A 21032-nucleotide genomic window follows, 5' to 3' on the forward strand; every position below is an offset into this window, starting at 1 on the left:
CTATCTGCATGCTTGTCATCCTCACCAGGGTGACCTGACTGCAGTTTGGCGTCAAAACTGACTTCAGTTGGCAAATGCTCACATTCGATGGCCACTAGCTTGCTGGAGAAGTGTGCTCTTCAAGGATGAATTCCGGTTTCAACTGTAGCAGGCAGATAGCAGACTGTGGGGTCGTGTGGGCGAGCGGTTTACCGATGTCAACATTGTGAACAGTGCCCCATGGTGGCGGTGGGGTTATGTCATGGGCAGGCATACACTACGGACAACAAACACACTTGCATTTTATCAATGGCAATAAATGTTGCAAGGATCTGTACACCATTCCTGGAAGCTGAAAATGTCCCATTTCTTCCATGGCCTGCATACTCACCAGACATGTCACCCATTGAGCATGTTTGGGATGCTCTGGATCAACGTGTATGACAGCGTGTTCCAGTTCCCGCCAATATCCAGCAACTTCGCACAGCCATTAAAGAGGAGTGGGACAACGTTCCAAAGGCCACAATCAACAGCCTGATCAACTCCCTGCGAATGAGACGTGTTGCACTGCATGAGGCAAATGGTGGTCACACCAGATACGGACTGGTTTTCTGATCCACGCTCCTATCTTTTTTTTAAGGTATCTGTGACCATTCCCAGTCATGTGAAATCCATTGATTAGGTCCTACTGAATTTATTTCAACAGACTGAGTTCCTTATATGAACTGTAACTCAGGAAAATCTTAGAAATGGTTGCATTTATATTTTTGTTCAGTGTAATTTGAGTGTCCTGGATTTACTATGTTACGTCTAGTCTATGAAACCAGGCGGAAACATGTAGCCATGAGTTGTAACATGTTAGATGAGGTGCAGAATGCTCTTTTATCTTTCCAAGCACAAGTACCCCTGTCCCAGATAGGCCTATCAAAAGTTCAGGGTGTCACAATAGTTAATACACACAAAAAAAAACATATCTCCTCCACACAATATTAAAGTATGTATGTGACCCATTTATTCAACCATGAAAATAAAGCCAACATGAATACATTTAGTTTGGTTTTTCAACTCTTTTTCGCACTATAAAAAATGCTATATATTCATGCTACGGGTGTTCCATCCTCATCTTTACACCCCACATCCTAATTTTTGGCATATATTTATTGTATCTGGTCCCGAGGGCAGCTTTGCCTCGAGGGCAGAAACAAATGTGTTTGGTTAAGTTTAGGCAAGTAATCCTAATTGGTTAAGGTTAGGCAGGTTCAGGGGGTTGGATTGAGTTTAGGCAAGAGCCTCCCGGGTAGCGCAGTGGTTAAGGGCGCTGTACTGCAGCATCAGAGACCCTGAGTTCGCGCCCAAGCTCTGTCGTTGGGCGACGCACAATTGGCCTAGCGTCGTCCGGGTTAGGGATGTCCTTGTCTCGTCGCACACCAGCGACTCCTGTGGCGGGCCGGGCGCAGTGCGCCAGGTGCAAGGTTGCCAGGTGTGGCTGGCTTCCGGGTTGGATGCGCGCTGTGTTAAGAAGCAGTGCGGCTTGGTTGTGTTGTGTATCGGAGGACGCATGACTTTCAACCTTTGTCTCTCCCGAGCCCGTACGGGAGTTGTAGACAACAATTGGACACTACGAAATTGGGGAGAAAAAGGGGAAAAAAAGAAAAAAAAAGTTTAGGCAAGAAATGTTTATGGTTAAGGTGTATGGCAACCTGTGTGTAACATTACTTCTGCCCTCAAACCAAGATTGAATAAGGTTATCATGTTAGATGAGGTGCAATTGCATTACAAATTTACATACCATAAATTATTTATTATCCAACAGGGAAGTTCAATAAATCACTTCAATACATCTGCTCGCTGTGTAAAGGCTTGCTTTACAAAGTCAAAGAGCTTCTTGCAACTCTGAATTAGACAATAATGTATGTATGGCTGGCATCCTAAAGCAAGCCTAAAGCAGATAGATGTATTGGAACATTGAAGTGATTTATTGAACTTCCCTGTTTATTTTATTGACTTGCTGCAATGCAGGAATAGGGCCAGCACAGTCTTCACTATAGCATACATAGCAAATTTCTTTGTATTGACTCCTCCTCCAGGATCTGAAGGGATTGTTGAGGCATCAGCATTAGAGTAAACCTTCCACCAAGTCTAAAAGGCTAACTGGAGCTTCTGCCATATTGGTTAACACCTTTCCAGTCTTTTTCCAGACTTCTGAGGGAGCGTCAACGAAGAATTAGGAATAGACACAGGAGATCAGTTTTGAATTGCAGCCGTCTCCTCCTCCTCTGCCCTCCTCATCCTCCTCCTCGTTGGAGGAGAGTGACGTGAGACCTGGGGAACGGTGGTCTAATGCCTCCTGCTTGACATGTTGAATAGCCACAATGCCAGTGAGGAGGGCGTAGCTCAACATGGCGCCCAGCTGCTTGCGCCTCTTACCAGGCTCGTTATCAGCGTCACCCCCTTCAGGCTGAGAGGACACCTTGCGACTAAAACCTTCTGCACAAAAGATAAACAAGAAAAAGTGTGAGACATGGAATTCAAAAGTTAAACAACAATAGCAAGTTATATAATAGATATCATCGAAGACAATATACTGCATGTACAGTATGTTATGTGGTCCCACATCTCGTCCCTCACTGGGGAAGTAGAGCGCCAGGATGTTGGAGCAGAAGTGGCTCAGGTTGTCCAGTGACTTGAGGTGCTATTGGAGTCTTCCATTGGGCAGTTTCATCTTCAGGATGGGCACCAAGTAGCCAAAGACAAAAGCGTCCAAAGATGAAGGTCTGGAGGGAACAGTGTCATGTAGTTAGAGATGCATATGGATGCCATGCAAGTGAATTAAGTTGAAGTGCTGAATTCCCAGTTTAATGTATTGAGGTAGAACCTCTCTGTGTGGACTTACGAGTCCCGGAAGAAGAACTTGTTGAGCCCAGCCTCTGCGAGAGATGGTTCATACACTCCATAGCATCGCAGTACAGCTGGAGAGAGAAAGGTGTTGACAAACCGACATCAGGCCAAATTCTCAAATAATTTTGAATCATGATATATTCCTTATTATAAACTGGGTGGTTCAAGTCCTGAATGCTGATTGGCTGACAACTGTGGTATATCAGACCGCATACCATGGGTATGACAAAACATTTATTTTTACTGCTCTAATTACGTTGGTAACCGGTTTATAATAGCAATAAGGCACCTCGGGGGTTTGTGATATATGGCCAATATATCTGGCCACATATCTGATATATGGCTGTGTCCAGGCACTCCGCGTTGCATCGTGCATAAGAACCAGTGACGGATTGAGGCATAGGCGACATGAGCAGCAACCCAGGGCGGCATCTTGCCTGGGGTGGCATGGGGCACCCAGACAAAAATGTTTAAATAAAAACAATTAAAGACTCTGAATGGTGACATTTGCGCAATTGGTTTTCTATCGCTCATTTGCAATTCACGTAAATTATATCATGTCACCGTGTGGCACTGTGAGTCAATTAACCTTGTCGGAGTGGGTGCCCTGCCTGCTCTAGTTTGTGAGCTAGGCAGGCTACTGCCTGGGAAGGTCTCCCACACAGAAGTACGAGATGGGGAGGTGACGGGGGAAGGCTGACCTCAGGTTTCCCCACTGGAAGCCCAAGGTAGGGGAAGCGGGGGAATCTATCAAATAGCGCACCTCTAATTTTGTACAGTACTAATGCAATTAGTAATGCAATTAGTTGTGCAATTTAGTTAGTGTATTTCTTGTTTGAAGTGTAATAGTGCAATAGTTCTTCATAAGTGTATACTTCTATTTGTATATTTGTATGATATAGGATTTGTGCAATTTAGTTTTATTTGTGTTTTTTTGTTAGCAATAGGGTAATAGTGTAATAACTCAATGATCTTTTTTATTTATATACTACAATTTGTTTCTATTTGTCTTTGTTACTTCTTTTTGATAATTATGAGTCTTATTTTTGTATATATATATATTTATATAGTTTTAAATGTTATGATTATTTATTTGTGTTGTTCCAATTACAAGAGACCATTACAAGTCTTTAACCATTATAAGACTGAAAAAAGGTACCCTGGACCAGAGCCGTGTATTTAGGTAAGGCTTTGCCCTGGAACAGCGCTTTGGGAAACAAGTCGAGTTCCCATGGCAACCCTATAAACCATTACATCATCACAGGGAGCAATGATGTCTGAAGCATGCGTCAGCTCAGCTACGGAGGCAAGTCCAATGTTCACACCTCTCTCAGCACATGGTTAAATCACAGCGCAACACCCCCACAACATTTTTATTTTTATAACCTATCCCAATTCACACAACTGGAATTTTATGGCCCTTTTTAGGTGTTTTTAATGAAAAGTAGTAGTCTAACTTGCTAATGGCAGTGGTATATTTAAATGTGTGTTGTACAAGACTGAACTGGACAAGAACTCAAAACCCTAACATGTGGTTGGCATTCAGGAAATAGTCTTAAACCTATTTTTTCATTTAGAATATTGTTTATTGCTTTTTACTGTGCACAGGCGTTTCAGCATGGATTCCTTCCTCCATGCTGCCGGGCAGGAAGAAATTCAGGGGGAATGGGGCGTGCTTCGCGTGCCAGCGCCGAGTCACCTCCACATAGTTCTTAGGGTCAATCCACCGAGTATAGACCTAGACCAGAAAGAGAGAGAAGCACAAAAGTGTGAAAGAGATGCAAAAGGGCTTCAACAAGCTAGAGGTAATGACATAGTAGTCACTATGAATTAGAATCCTTAGGATATTCAGATTATTTCAAACAGACACAAAATACAGCAGTTGAGCTACACATTTTGGCATTGAGAGCAGTGGCTGTTTATCCCACTTCAAAGTGCTGCAGGAAGCCACAGGTTGTTCCATGTTGACACGGTTCTGCTGGCACAGGAAACAACGTTTGAGGTATTTCTTTATAGGACACAATGAAGCACCAGGTATAATTACCTACACTTTTTCTAGCGAGACAGAGTTATCTGACAAAATAAATTAAGCAAATTCTAATAACTTTTTGCCATAATCGGAGTGATGTGGCACAACCCAGTCACTAGTGCACAACTAGTGACATCTTCCACGTCATCTCATTCTTGCAGAAATGTCTTCTACAACCTCCTCACTCATTCTCTCCACATACACACGCTCTCTCTCATTCCCTTCAGCCCCCTCCCTATCTGTCTTGTTCTCTGAGTAACAGTGATCCTCACCAGAGCTGGCATCCGTTTTTCCTCCAGGAGTGAGATGAAGGCCAGAGTGTCTGCTTCCTCTTTGGCAGACAGGTCGAAGTCGGCATTGTATTTCTGAAAGATAGGATCATATCACAACACACTTCAGGAGATTCATCACCTTTCACGAACATCACGACAGGATTCACGGACCACAACATTTTAAACCAGTCTCGCTGTCGTCAGGTATTCAAAATAGTTTTAAAAGCCCTTCTGGAACAATACCATGAGCCGCCTTGGCCCGATCACACCATTAGCACTTTCTATGTTCTCCACAAACCCATTCAAAAAACTAAAAAGCTACCTCTAAGTGAAGGTCTTTATGGGACTCCTGGCAGTCTAGGTGTTCTGGGTCAAGTGTTTTCCATTTAACCTCATGACTGCAAGGCAGTCAGTCTGAAATGGTGCATGCTGGGATCAAGAAGAACTCAACCTGATTGGAAATCTAAGAGAGGTTCTCTCCCTCCCTCACTCACTCACTCTGGAGGATAAAATAAGCAGTTTTTGGCACTTATCAATCTGCTTGACATTGTGGTTTCCAACATCCCTACTGCAGTAGCTCACAACCCACCTACCACAGTCAGGGGGCAGTTATTATCTTGGATAATGGGTTCCATCTGGGCATTAGCTAAAGTGTGCATTTAATTGAGCTTGAGGGATGGGAGGAAAGATCATAGGAGACATTGCTTTTCTCAATGGGAAATCGGGTCATAGGAAATGTGACGAGAATCCATCAGTAGTTTTGAATTCAGGGGCCATAATTTACTTTAAGAAAGTGTGGAACAGAGCATGGAGCAACTCTTCCAGACAAAGAAGAGGACTGTGCTGTACTGTACATGAGCAGGCGGTCTCTCGGTCACCTGTTTCCTGAGGTGGATGATAATGTCACTGGGCTGAGAGAGACTCCCATTCTCCCTGGTCTTCAGGGCAGGCAGGGAGCCTACCAAAGGGGGAAAATGCATCATAAAGACAGGCACCTCACAACACCACTCATTAACAGCCACTGTTAATACGACCATTACAGACCGATGGATCTGTGGGATAGGCTGAGAAAACAGGAGAGTGGGATAGAGAGAGAATGTAGAGATGAAGAATAGAGAGAAAAGGCAGAGGAGAGCCATTGGTGAAGAGAGGGAAGACATTAAGTCTGGAAAGTAAGAATCAAGAAAAACATACTATACAGATGGAGAAATAATGTAGTAAAAGAGAAAGGAATAACAAACAAGAAGGAGCTCTCTCTATTTTATAGAGAGCACATTTTCCTTCCATTCCATTTATTAGTCTCCCTGTGTTCCCTTTGATTATAGGAGAATATGCCTAGTTCTGAAGTGAATTAATGCAGCCATGTTTCTCGAGTTGAGACAACAAAAAATGAAAGGATCTAAAAACGAAAGACAAGACATCTTACCAGTGGGACTTCTCCAGGGGTTGCCGATTTTGTGAAATTTGAGGGGTGCGCCTGCAAACTTTGCATAAGCCTGAAGTAAAGGGAGATGATTAACAGATTAACGCTGAGCTAAAACATGTTGAGCCAGACATACCTTAGTTTCCACAGCCTTGTGTACACATTTTTTTTTTTTTAAACAGGCCAAAAACCCCAGGAAGCATCCGAGCTGGGCACAAAATAATTCCACTAACATAAAGGGAGGGGTAGGGAGGAATGAACACCTCAATTAAGGCAGACCCTTAGGACCGAATAGACAATGTGTAAAAACAAACAGCAAGCATCTAAACAACAGGACTGTGGGATAGGCTGCCTAACTCTAGACACCACAGACACCAGGCTATACTCGATAACCTTTAGCACCACAGCAAAGTCTGGCCTACCCCGGCCAAACCCTAACCCGGACGAGGCTGGGCCAATTGTGCGCCGCCCTATGGAAATCCCAATCTCAGCCGGTTGTGATACAGCCTGGAATAAAAAAGGGTCTGTAGTGAAGCCTATACTACAGATGCAGTGCCTTAGACCGCCGCGCCACTCAGGAACCCCAAAGACAAAAACACCCGGAACAACAAAAAGGATGAATTTAAAGGTTGACACTTGGAATGAGACATTGAGCCTTCTGAAAAGGATAGGAAAAAAACTTTGCGCAGTTGCAATTAATTATAATTAATTCAAATTAAACCTGTCCCTAATCTATGTGGATGCACATAAACACCGGTAGATGTAACAATGTACAGTTGAAGTCGGAAGTTTACATACACTTAAGTTGGAGTCATTAAAACTTGTTTTTCAACCATTCCAGTTGGTTAGGACATCTACTTTGTGCATGACACAAGTAATTTTCCCAACAATTGTTTACAGATTATTTCACTGTATTGTAATTCCAGTGGGTCAGAAGTTTACATACACTAAGTTGACTGTGCCTTTAAACAGCTTGGAAAAATCCAGAAAATGTGGAACAGATCAAATCACATTTATTTGTCACATACACATGTTTAGCAGATGTTAATGCGAGTGTAGCGAAATGCTTGTGCTTCTAGTTCCGACCATGCAGTAATATCTAACAATTTCACAACTACCTTATACACACACAAGTGTAAAGGAATGAATACGAATATGTACATAAAAACATATGAATGAGTGATACCCAAACGGCATAGGCAAGATGCAGTAGAGTAGATGGTATAGCGTACAGTGTATACATATGAGATGAGTAATGTAGGGTATGCAAGCATTATATTAAGTGGCTAGTGATAAATTGATTACATCAATTATTCCATTATTAAAGTGGCTAGAGTTGAGTCAGTATGTTGGCAGCAGCCACTCAATGTTAGTGATGGCTGTACCTGTGGATGTAGACCTCAGACAACAAAATTGTTGACCTCCACAAGTCTGGTTCATCCTTGGGAGCAATTTCCAAACGCCTGAAGGTACCACGTTCATCTGTACAAACAATAGTAAGCAAGTATAAACACCATGGGACCACGCAGCCGTCATACCGCTCAGGAAGGAGACGTGTTCTGTCTGCTAGAGATAAACGTACTTTGCTGCTAAAAGTGCAAATCAATCCCAGAACAGCAGAAAAGGACCATGTGAAGATGCTGGAGGAAACAGGTACAAAAGTATCTATATCCACAGTAAAACGAGTCCTATATCAACATAACCTGAAAGGCCGCTCAGCAAGGAAAAGCCAGTGCTCCAATTCAGCCAAAAAAAGCCAAGACTACGGTTTGCAACGGCACATGGGGACAAAGATAGTACTGTTTGGTCATAATGACCATTGTTATATTTGGAGGAAAAAGGGGGAGGCTTGAAAGCCAAAGAACACCATCCCAACCGTGAAGCACGGGGGTGGCAGCCTCATGTTGTGGGGGTGCTTTCTGCAGGAGGGACTGGTGCACTTCACAAAATAGATGACATCATGAGGTAGGAAAATTGTGTGGCTATATTGAAGCAATATCTCAAGACATCAGTCAGGAAGTTAAAGCTTGGTCGCAAATGGGTCTTCCAAATGGACAATGGCCCCAAGCATACTTCCAAAGTTGTGGCAAAATGGCTTAAGGACATCAAAGTCAAGGTATTGGGGTGGCCATCACAAAGCCCTGACCTCAATCCTATAGAAAATGTGTGGGCAGAACTGAAAAATCGTGTGCAAGCAAAGAGGCCGACTTACCTGACTCGGTTACACCAGCTCTGTCAGGAGGAATGGGCCAAAATTCACCCAACTTATTGTGGGAAGCTTCTGACCCACTGGGAATGTGATGAAATAAATAAAAGCTGAAATAAATAATTTGCTCTACTATTATTCTGAGATTTCACATTCTTAAAATAAAGTGGTGATCCTAACTGATCCAAGACAGGGAATTTTTACTCGAATTTAATGTCAGGGATTGTGAAAAACTGAGTTTAAATGTATTTGGTTAAGGTGTATGTAAACTTCCGACTTCAACTGTAGATTACACAATACTTATTTTTATCAATGGGAGGGACATTTCTTGCTGTAGACTGTTCGGATAGAGATTATGGAAGAAAGGATGTGGAGCCTGCCCTGCCTGAAAGAGTCCTGGAGCATGCAGTGTGATTAGGCATGGGAAGGGGAGTGGCGGAGTGGCGGGTAGCTGTGCCAGTTGTGATGTAACAAACTGTTCCTGAAGAGATAAATAACCTGTAAGGAGATTGAAAAGTAGAAGGAACGCAGTAAAATACCAGAGTAAAAATGCTTGTGAAGGAGAAACTTCAATAGGCCTAATAGAAACAGATTAGGTGTCTAAACATAGCCTACATTCTCAAACTAAGACCAGTGCCAAGATTCACAAAACACTTCTTACACAAAAACTTAAGCTTTTAAGAAAAAAAAACAAGTTCATAAGATAGTTTGTAAGTGCAATTCCTCAACAATATCTTGATTTTCTTACAAATATCTTCTGAATCTTAAAATGTTTGTTGCTAGGCAACTAATTTAGGTAGCTATCTAGCCAGCAATGACAATCATGTTAGCATAATTCGTACTGAGATTACTGTTCTAAAACATGTTGTTGGGTTTAAAATAATCCATACAGAAACTTTCAAGATTAAGTTTGAGTGAATTAAACATGTTCAATTGCTTTCATGAGCTTATTCTCTCACTGCCCAGAGTTTAGGAAGGACAAGGGTTTAGCTATGTTGGAATTAAGAACAAATCCAATAACTTTATTTTCAAGAATCTAATTTCTTCTTAACTTTTTGATTAAGGAGAAACATAAGAAATAGAGCAAGAACATTTACAATTACATATTTTTAGGAATAGCAACTTTGCTTGACTTTCTTCATAAATCTAGAGTTATGGGAAAAAATGGCAGTTAAGAAGAAATTTCTTCTTAATAAGAAGGTTGTGTCAATCTGGGCCCAGGTCACCATTCATGGAATGGTCCTGCATTAAGCAAACAGTAATTGACTGCATTAATATGCCTTTCAATGGATCTCAAAGCAATTGTTGTATTGCAGCAGACTTGATACAAAGTAGCCTAAAGACACATTGCACTGTAGATTGACAAGGAAAATACACAGCAACATTTGATTGTGTATGGCTGATAGATAGCTATACATAAAATTACATTCCTATTAGAGGTCGACCGATTATGAATTTTCAACGCCAATACCGATTATTGGAGGACCAAAAAAAAAAGCCGATACCGATTAATCGGACGATTTTTAAAATGTATTTGTAATAATGACAATTGCAACAATACTGAATGAACACTTATTTTAACTTAATATAATACATCAATAAAATCAATTTAGCCTCAAATAATGAAACATGTTCAATTTGGTTTAAATAATGCAAAAACAAAGTGTTGGAGAAGAAAGTAAAAGTGCAATATGTTCCATGTAAGAAAGCTTACGTTTAAGTTCCTTGCTCAGAAAATGAGAACATATGAAAGCAGGTGGTTCCTTTTAACATGAGTCTTCAATATTCCCAGGTAAGAAGTTTTAGGTTGTAGTTATTATAGGACTATTTCTCTCTATACGATTTGTATTTCATATACCTTTGACTATTGGATGTTCTTACAGGCACTTTAGTATTGCCAGTGTAACAGTATAGCTTCCGTCCCTCTCCTCGCTCCTACCTGGGCTCGAACCAGGAACACATCGACAACAGCCACACTCGAAGCAGCGTTTCCCATCGCTCCACAAAAGCCGCGGCCCTTGCAGGGCAAGGGAAACAACTACTCCAAGTCTCATAGCGAGTGATGTTTGAAACGCTATTAGCACGCACCCTGCTAACTAGCTAGCCATTTCACATCGGTTACACCAGCCTAATCCCGGGAGTTGATAGGCTTGAAGTCATAAACAGCGCAATGCTTGAAGCATTGCGAAGAGCTGCTGGCAAAACGAACGAAAGTGCTGTTTGAATGAATGCTTACAAGCCTGCTGGTGCTTACCATCGCTCAGTCAGACTGCTCTATCAAAACATAGACTTAATTATAACACACAGAAATACGAGCCGTAGGTCATTAATACGGTCGAATCCAGAAACTATCATCTCGAAAACAAAAGGTTGCAAGATTGAATCCCTGAGCTGACAAGGTAAAAATCTATCGTTCTGCCCCTGAACAGGCAGTTAACCCACGGTTCCTAGGCCGTCATTGAAAATAAGAATGTGTTCTTAACTGACTTGCCAAGTTTTATATATATATATATATATATATGTATATATATTTTTAATCAGTGTCCAAAAATACCGATTTCCGATTGTTATGGAAACTTGAAATCGGCCCTAATTAATCGGCCATTCTCGATTAATCGGTCGACCTCTAATTCCTATAAATGTGGTTTGGCAGAGTTGAACAGATCGACCCGACTATGCTTGCAGACAGGCGTGACGAGATGTCATTTCATGGAAAAGAAGAGGTAATTCCTTCCACAGTGTCCACAAGTACTTACAAATCCCACTTTCAGCTGGCCCCAGGGCATTGAGAATGGCCTTATTGCTTTAATGTATCCTACAATCATCAAAACCGATAACACATTAAAATAATTTAGATACAGTCATTCAATACATTTTACCTCAGAAGACATATAATCATATAATTTAGGGTCTGCCCACAACAATGACAAACTGATCATATCACAATCACAAGTAGACATTTGTAAGAAGTCAAGTACAGTACACAACCATAGCTTATTTATAGTGTACAATGTACAGCAATAGTATCAACATTGGGCCTGGTGCTCCACTGTGAAGGACAGATCTCACTTCAGATTGAAAGAAAAACTCATTCAAGAAGGCAGAACTAGATCTTCAATAATGGAATAGCCAGTGAAAGTTAGGAGGGAGGAATGGAGAGAAGTTGTCCGCTGTTGGCCAAAGTTACCCAACCGGTTGGAAAAAATGTAATTAAACACATCAAAAGCTGACATCATGGCTATGACTTTATTAGGAAATTCCTCCTCAACGTTTTTATCTTTGGTCGTAAACCGAAGACTAGCTAGACTGAAAATAAAACATTCATATATTCATTTCTTCCCTACAGGTCTAAAATACATAAATAATATATTGGTAGACCTATTCAGATATGTAGCCTAGGTGAAGGCCTAGCTAGATTGAATGATTGTGTGTGTGTGTGTGTGTTATGGTATGCAGTATGCACACACACACACACACACACACACACACACACACAAAACACCTGCTCTTTCCATAACAGACTGACCAGGTGAATCCAGGTGAAAGCTATGATCCCTTATTGATGTCACCTGTTAAATCCAATTTAAAAATCAGTGAAGGGGAGGAGATCAGTGAAATAATGATTTTTAAGCCTTGTGTATGTGTGCCATTCAGAGGGTGAATGGGCAAGACAAAATATTGAAGTGCCTTTGAACAGGGTATGGTAGTAGGTGCCAGGCACACCGGTTTGAGTGTCATGAACTGCAACACTGCTGGCTTTTTCACACAACAGTTTCCAAAGTGTATCGAGAATGGTCCCCAACCTAAAGGACATTCAGTCAACTTGACAACTGTGGGAAGCATTGTAGTCAACATGTGCCAGCATCCCCGTGGAACGCTTTCGACACCTTGTAGTCCATGCTCCGACGAATTGAGACTGTTCTGAGGGCAAAGGGGCTGAAACTCAATATTAGGAAGGTGTTTTTCATGTTTTGTACACTCAGTGTATATACTATATAGTGCATTCGGGAAAGTATTCAGACCCATTCACTTTTTCCACATTGTTACGTTACAGCCTTACTCTAAAGTGGATTAAATAAAAACATTTCCTCAACAATCTAAACACAATACCCCATAATAACAAAGTGAAAAAAGGTTTTTAGAAATGTTTGCAAATGTATTTAAAATTTAAAAAACAGAATTACCTTTTTTACATAAGTATTCAGACCCCACCGTCCTCTACTCTGCATGAGAGACTACAAACAGGTGCAGGTAATTGAGTGCTAGCCTACACTGCACTGCCAATCATTTTTTTTTCCATCATTGCTTAATAAAAAAGAGCAACACACTTCTCATCTGAGGAATGTAAAGAGAGACTCCTCTTCTAGATATGTATGAATGCCACTTGCCTGTAGTAGAAAGACATGGTAGGCTACTACTGAATTTGTTTTTTCACTTTAAAATGTATGCCAAACTCTGCATCTGCACTGTTCAAGTAAATGTGTTTTTGCATTGTTAAAAGTAGTCCCTGTGCATAGACTTGTACAGTTTGTTAAACTTTTAAATCATTGTTTTTGTTTGACCTACATTTTAAAGTGAAAAAATCTGAGTCTCAGCATCAGTCTGTTACTAACTAAACATCAATCTCTTACATGATTTTCCAATTAACTATGCTTAATATGATAATTAGACTAGCCATTGGCAATAACATATGCTATAAACATAGGCTAATCTAGCAGTAACCATCAAGTAGATATGCTAATGCTGTAATTTTTAAGTAACTCAAAAACATAGATTTTTTAAAGAAAAATCTGGAGGGTTCTCTAATTCACTTTTGCAATTACCTAATAGGTTGAATGTACAGACCTCTAGCCTAAATGCAGTGACATTTTGCCAGTTAACTGAATGGAAATAATGAGGTCTGTGAATGTGACACATCATCAGACACAAATTTACCCAGTTGCAGTGAAAACCCGGGGGGCATCCTGGAAAACTCTGAATGAAATTGCTCATTTCCAGACAAGAGTTCATCCAAGAGTTTGATGTGTCACTAACATGGCTGCAGTTCAATAGCCAATTTGGGGTTTTAGAGACGACACTGAGACACAAACTAAAAGCAAGCAAGATGTGCATTTTCCAACCACAAAAAAAAAGTATCAGGGGAGGAAAGTCACTTTCCAGACCCACATTTAACATCTTGTTCCCTCCAGTAAGATGTGGGTCCAAAATACACATGTTAAAAAAAAAAAGTTTCATGTCTGAAGATTTTCCAGGGAGGAAAGGTAGCTTATGATGCTTAAATCTGGTTTAGTCAAGCCTGCAAGGTATTATAAGCTGTCATATGTGGCTTGTGAACACATTGAAATGTTGTGGTTTACTGTAATACAATAGATTTTTTGGGGTGGCCTTGTATTAAGAGCAAACCAAATGGAACATTATTAGAGGTTTTACATTGGAAGAATGTTCAGCTACATCAAAAACACTGCTTCCAGTCAGATACGTATCAAAACACAATCTTTGGGTTTTGAATACATGGGTACCATGAGAACTGTACCATGATGGACATACCAGGAATTTCCTGTAAGAAACTGAGGGGGGAGCTAAAGCCAGTTGCCTCTGCTGCAGTGTAGCGAGAGGCTTGGAGTTAGCTAATAAAGCCAGATCCCATAAAAGCTGTGTACAGAGAGGTGCATGTAAGACAAAGGGCACCAGACAATAGCCTTAAGAATAGCCTTATCTTCGATCCAGATGTCTTCCAAGAGTGCACACTGCACAGATTCCTTCATTAGTTCCTCTTCATTTGTCAACTTCAGAGCTATAACTTTGGGAGGGTAGCCAAACACCTGTATGGTCTGTGTGGTTAATCATGTGTTAGGCTATGCTGCATTCCTATGTTGAATTATGATTAGAGGTCTGGCCGATTAATTAGGGCCGATTTCAAGTTTTCATAACAATCGGTAATCTGCCTTTTTGGACGCCGATTATGGTCGATTACATTTCAATCCACGAGGAGACTGCGTGGCAGGTTGACTACCTGTTACGCAAGTGCAGCATCAAAAGGACCTTGTGGCTGCAAGGAGCCAAGGTAAGTTGCTAGCTAGCATTAAACTTATCTTATAAAAAAAACAATCAATCTTCACATAATCACTAACTAACTACACATGGTTGATGATATTACTAGGTTAACTAGCTTGTTCTGCGTTGCATATAATCAATGCGATGCCTGTTAATATATCATCACAATGTATATAGACTCTCCTTTTTTTCTACTGTGTTATTGACTTGTTAATTGTTTACTCCATGTGTAACTCTGTGTTGTCTGTTCACACTGCTATGCTTTATCTTGGCCAGGTCGCAGTTGCAAATGAGAACTTGTTCTCAACTAGCCTACCTGGTTAAATAAAGGTGAAATAAATAAAAAATAAAAAAATAAAAAATAGAATCACAGCCTACTTCAACTTCGCCATATGCAGCCGTTTGGGCCAGCTGGCTCGTTGCAAACTGTTGAAAGGCCATTGATTACTAACAAAGACCATAATTAATTTGCCAGATTTTTACATAATTATGACATAACATTGAAGGTTGTGCAATGTAATAGTAATATTTAGACTTATAAATACGGAACGGTTCCGTATTTCACTGAATAAACGTTTTGTTTTTGAAATGATAGTTTCTGGATTTGACCATATTAATGACCAAAGGCTCATATTTCTGTGTGTTTATTATGTTATAATTAAGTATAGGATTGATATTTGATAGAGCAGTCTGACTGAGCGGTGGTAGGCAGCAGCATGCTCGTAAGCATTCATTCAAACAGCAGCTCTTAGCAATGCTTGCAGCGCAGCACTGTTTATGACTTCAAGCCTATCAACTCCTGAAATTAGGCTGGCAATACTAAAGTGCCTATAAGAACATCCAATAGTCAAAGGTATATGAAATACAAATGGTAGAGAGAGAAATAGTCCTATAATTCCCATAATAACTACAACCTAAAACTTCTTACCTGGGAATATTGAAGACTCATGTTAAAAGGAACCACCAGCTTTCATATGTTCTTAAAAGTTAGCTTTCTTACATACATGCAGCTTTATACTGCACTTTTACTTTCTTCTCCAACACTTTGTTGTTGCATTATTTAAACCAAATGTAACATTTTATTTTAGGCTAAATTGATTTTATTGATGTGTTAAAATAAGTGTAACTTCAGTATTGTTGTAATTGTCCTTATTACAAATAAATACATATTATTATTTTTTATTGTATTTTAAATCGGCCGATTAATCGGCATCGGCTTTTTTTGGTCCTCCAATAAATCGGTATCGGGGCGTTGAAAAATCATAATCGGTCGACCTCTAGAATGAATACACCCCTGATCAGCCGCACACACAGTTCACTTTCATAACAGCATCATCACTTTGCTCACTGAATAAATCCTTCTCGCATCTACATGGTCTCCTCCTCTCTCCTTTTCCCTTCACTTGTGGACTTCAATGCACAACACAACATCGGTCTGTGACCAGGCAACAAAAAAACTCTACAAACCAAACCGTCATACCATAATCGCTAACGCCATATCAGTTAACTTCATAGTCAACATAGCTACTAGAACTAACACGCTAGCAAACCCACAATCCAACCCATGTGTACAATCACACAGTCCTGTGAACAGCAAGCAGTTTAGCAGTTACACCGACTGGCTCTGTGGCAATAAATTAATAAAACCAAAAGCTTACCTTGACTAGGATAGCCTTAGCTAGCTAGCTAACATTAAAATAGCATTCCTCTCTGTTTGAGTCAGGTTGTTGAGTAGGCTAAATTAGCTAGCTAGCTAAGTAAGTGCAAGGTAAACTACTAAAAATATAGCTAGCTCCCCCTCTCTCTCGCTCATTCTGCTGTTTCTCCTTCATTTTTGAAGAAATACTTTTTTTAAAAATCTGTAAAACTATTCTCTTTCTCTCTGAGTCAACTACTCACCAAATGTTATACACTGCAGTGCTAGCTAGCTGTAGATTATTCTTACGGTACTAGATTCATTCTCTGATCCTTTGATTGGATAGACAACATGTCAGTTCATGCTGCAAGAGGTTTGATAGGTTGGAGAACGTCCTCTGGAAGTTATTATAATTACTGTGTAAGTCTATGAAAGTGGGTGAGAACCATGAGCCTTTAAGGTTTAAATTGAAGTCAATGTACCCAGAGGAGGATGGAAACTAGGTGTCCTCCGGCTACACCATAGTGCTTCTGAAATTCACTGAGTAGGATGGTCCTCCCCTTCCTCCTCTGAGTAGCCTTCACTGAGACACACACAAAGGCAGGTAGAGTGAAGGTTTACTGTACTTACAGCTGTTTAACTAAACCTGCTTGTTTGCATTGATTGAGGTTAGCTAAGTACATTCAATTCTCTACATTCTTGTGAGATTTATTTGCAAATTGCCAGTGCATGCTGCTGTTGTTGCGAGTTAGCTGCTGTTAGCTAGCAAAGTTAACTAATTACCTTTTCTTACATAGGACGTCGCTACAGTAACGGGTCGATGGCGACCATTTTTAAATGGTCTGAAAGGTTAACAGTGTCTGAAAGGGGTATAAGTCAGCCAGCCGTAGATGCTAATGTAACAATGTTCCCCTTGCAATGCAATTACATGGTAACGGCCCATATAACGATAACTATCATGCAAAAATACTAATCGTTACCAGTAGTTACGGTGAAATGTTTATTACAAATAGCTAGACAACTAACGTTAATAGATAGCCATGTCAGTGAGAGACGTGATGTCCAAGCCAACGTCATGAACATTGACATTAGCTTGCAACTGAATATGAAGGCAGCCAAACTGTGCTATCTTGCAGTGTTGTTATTGCTGGAATTACATCATAATTGATATCTTACCAATACAATGAAACACTCAGTGTCGACAGACGGTAAATCCCAATCGCCTTCCCAGCAGTACAGCTCAGAGGTTGCCATCTGCGAGGGGGCAGCCATCTTGAAATAATTTAACAACCTTTCACTCGGAAGTGATACCTTTCGTTGCCACTGACAACGTTTACATTTATTGTCTAGGCTCCAGACTTCATGAACGTTCTGTCTCGACGTTTTTGAAACTAGCCACCCCGGCCCATTGATAGAGTCCTTTGATATCAAAATCATGTATGATTATCAATATTATGTCTATTACAATAGAACTTTGAACAACATTTGCCATTAGAAATAGAATTCAACGTATGTGCTTTCCCTATGTTTTTGTGGTGCAATATTTACCCGAATGTTGTAAATATTCTATAAACAGTGGTCAAATTGGTCCAACAAACTGTGGTCAACTCTCCAGACGGTCTTTTCCAAATATTTGGAGCAGGACTTTGACCTGGAAAATGCTTCCAGTGTCTATGTCAGAATAGATTTAGCAGATGTTCTGAATAAGGATAGTGTGTTTTTTTCTTCTAAACCAATACATGGCCTTTTAATATGTGTTTGAGGAATATTAATGCTGGAATATTTCACTTTAGCCGTTAAAGAGGCATTTGTACTTTTGACATCTGTGGAAAATGAAAGAAACTCATGCAATGGATAATTCATAGCTCTATGTGTTCTTAAGAGTGGTAGTGTAACAATAACTTTGAACTCAACCTATCTATCCATAAGGCAGAATATAAAATATGAATGACACTACAGTATAATCTATTTCAAATGCTTCTGTTTCACTTTCTTTCACTCACTAAAGATTAATGCCAACAATGTAAGCATTGATAGAAGGAGAAGACGGGGGAGAATGATCCACCTAAAAGCAATGTTTTAACCCACCCGACGGAGCTCTTAAAAAATTAAATAATGCTGTGTCTGTTTTGCAACAAACAGCTTAGCAGCGCAAAGAGCCCATGCCAGAGAGACATGCACAAGCCATGACATCATCAAACCGAGCAGGAGAAAAGGAGTTCACTCATTCCTATCAGGACGGGGGGCAGGAGCCAAAGATCACCATTCCTTCCTTCCTTACAATGGTGTATGGGAACCATAAACTAATAACACAGAATATGAATTCTGTATAGATAATACATGAATTAGTACCACTTTCAAATAGCTTAAGGTCAAACACCATTTATATTTGGGTAAGAGCGTCTGCTAAAATGATGTAAATCTGTGGGTTTGTGTTGCAACATCACAGAGATGAAAGATGCTCAATCATTTAAGTTATAGAACGCACCGAACTTGTGAGACATTTTGAAATACTAAGAGGCAGAGCATTTGGACAAAAATGCTTACCATCAAATGGAGGATGTGCTGTTGTACTTGCTGAGCATTATGTGAAACAAACAGGATGTACTATTAATGTTGAAGATGAAAAAGATTCCATCTGTGACCCATTTTTATAGCTGACTATTATCACAAAAATCTCATCAGCATATGACTAGAGAAATTACTTCACTCCATAAATGAAACTTGTATTTGTCTTTAATGTAATTTACATTTGGCTATTATTTCAACAAGACGAATGGTTTTCAATCACAAAGCTTGTAAAATGACTACACAATCCGACAGCATAAATTCCTTATTCTAAAAGCAAGAATCCTTAAATCATTGACTCACAAGGGCAGGTCTTACAAGGGCAGCTTTAGCCTACTTATTTTTTAGCTGCGGTTGTCGGAAGGGTCTCCCACGACCAGCTCCAAACTTCAAACTGTCATACTGCACCTCAGTCAGACCCTGAATGACAAGGAAACACCATCATCATCATCATTACAAATAGTAATAATAGAAAACGTAGTAATAGTATAATCTCACAAAAATAATACTTATAATGGTATAATACACAAACATTTAGAAAAAAGTTATTTTACCTGTGCTCCGTCCTGGTTGTGCTCATAGGCTTGAAATATTTTCTTTCCTTTGGAAATATTATGATACAATATGTTAAAGATACAATTAATAGCCTATATAATATACTGCTGCTATAGATGTGGTAAAGTTATCAATCATGAATAACTAATGAAATACAAACAGTACTTACGAGGGTTGTGTCTCAGTCTGCAGACATACAATGTGATGACAATCACCACAATAGAAAGAAGGATACACATGCCGCCCAAAGAGATGGCCAGAAACATTCCCTGTCTGGACCTCTCCATTCATAAAAAGACACCATTTGTTTTGACACATAAGAGTTCTACATCCGTTTAAACTTGTGCAGAGAGACATTCTAAACAAATGCAACTCAGAGCCCTGTGGCGATCTCTCTTACCCATCCTGCTGACTGTCTTGCTCATCTTCACCCCACTGGTACTCTCCATAACACAGGTAATATCTTTACCTTCAGCCCAGGTATGGCCAGGTACAGGAATGTGGACTCTGACACTGGCTGGCTTCTCTGACAGAACCTCAGGTAAACGCTCTGAGGACTGAACCTTTCCCTCCACCTCCCAGTACACCCTAGCCTGACTGAGATCCAGTCCAGACACCAGGCACAGTAGTGGGACTGGGGATGAGGGGGCCTCCTGCCAGTCCACGGGCACCAGGACCTCCAGAGTAGCTTCAGAGGTGATAGGGTCTGAAAGACAGAGGACATTACATGACATGGCATAACTACCAAATGTATACCTCCCAGGACTAGAAAATATGAACACTAATATAAAGCATGGAGAAGCATCTGATCTTACCAGAGACTTTCAGCACACTCCCATTGCCCACGTTCAGCATGGCACCGTTAAGCAGAGCACATTAGAAGATGCCCACACTTGTCCCGTTGGCATTGATGATGTTCAGGAGGCAGGCCGTGTTGGTGTGGACACTGTAGGTTTTTCGAGGCCAGAGTATGAGCTTTCTCATAGGTCCCACTTGCACCCATACGATATAAGAGCATTCCCCTCCCATTTCACTGATGTCACAGTGAAACGTCACATTGGTACCCTCTGCCACTGTTAGTGACCCTGGGTACTGGTATACCACTGCTCCTGCTGTGGGAGAGCATACACATAGTTAAAAGTCTGACTATAGGGACTAAATCATCTGCAACTTGACATTTCATGTACAGTCATATACAACAATAGTAGATGTTGTGCGTTTCAAAAATCTTACCAACAATAAAGTGTGCAAGGCGAAATGTCACCTGCATCCAACTTGAACACATCTTTAGGCTGAGGTGTTGTCACTCAGTAATGATGGTGGAGTTGTAGCACACATATCAAGTGCCAAACTGCCGAGAATGCCAAAGAGTGCGGAATATCTATGTAGTGGAATAGGTCACCAACTCACAC

The 21032-nt window shown here is 40.5% G+C and overlaps 1 protein-coding gene across 7 annotated transcripts; it reads right to left on the minus strand.

The window, feature by feature from the left end:
* Nucleotides 1–968: 968 nt before the first annotated feature.
* Nucleotides 969–17795, minus strand: LOC110513075 (metaxin-1). 7 transcript variants are annotated; one of them, XR_016493721.1, is made up of 9 exons: nucleotides 17674–17795; nucleotides 6605–6674; nucleotides 6057–6136; nucleotides 5179–5271; nucleotides 4477–4615; nucleotides 2873–2948; nucleotides 2608–2753; nucleotides 2407–2466; nucleotides 969–1597 (listed from the first exon to the last, which is right to left on the minus strand). XR_016493721.1 is itself a non-coding variant. In XM_021593124.3 (7 exons), exons 1-7 carry the CDS (start codon nucleotides 17767–17769, stop codon nucleotides 2672–2674), a joined length of 636 nt encoding a protein of 211 aa, XP_021448799.2. In that variant the 5' UTR covers nucleotides 17770–17795; the 3' UTR covers nucleotides 969–2671. The 7 variants fall into 7 exon arrangements, 1 of the variants encoding a protein (XP_021448799.2); XR_016493715.1 differs by having other exon boundaries at nucleotides 2159–2466; XR_016493720.1 differs by having other exon boundaries at nucleotides 2574–2753.
* Between the last annotated feature and the right edge of the window lie 3237 nt (nucleotides 17796–21032).

This window comes from Oncorhynchus mykiss, chromosome 3 (genome assembly GCF_057628025.1).
Source record: "Oncorhynchus mykiss isolate SJ-2025 chromosome 3, ASM5762802v1, whole genome shotgun sequence".
NCBI lineage: Eukaryota > Metazoa > Chordata > Actinopteri > Salmoniformes > Salmonidae > Oncorhynchus > Oncorhynchus mykiss.

What these genes read in the sequence shown, in the direction of transcription:
- LOC110513075 (XM_021593124.3), bottom strand. Translation starts at nt 17,769, where the DNA reads ATGGCTGCCCCCTCGCAGATGGCAACCTCTGAGCTGTACTGCTGGGAA. An exon ending in TGCTGAAACGCCTGTGCACA is followed by an intron (nt 2,949 to 4,476) that starts GTAAAAAGCAAT and finishes TTCTCTCTCCAG; the next exon opens with CTGTACTGCGATGCTATGGA. An exon ending in AAGTTCTTCTTCCGGGACTC is followed by an intron (nt 2,754 to 2,872) that starts GTAAGTCCACAC and finishes TGTTCCCTCCAG; the next exon opens with ACCTTCATCTTTGGACGCTT.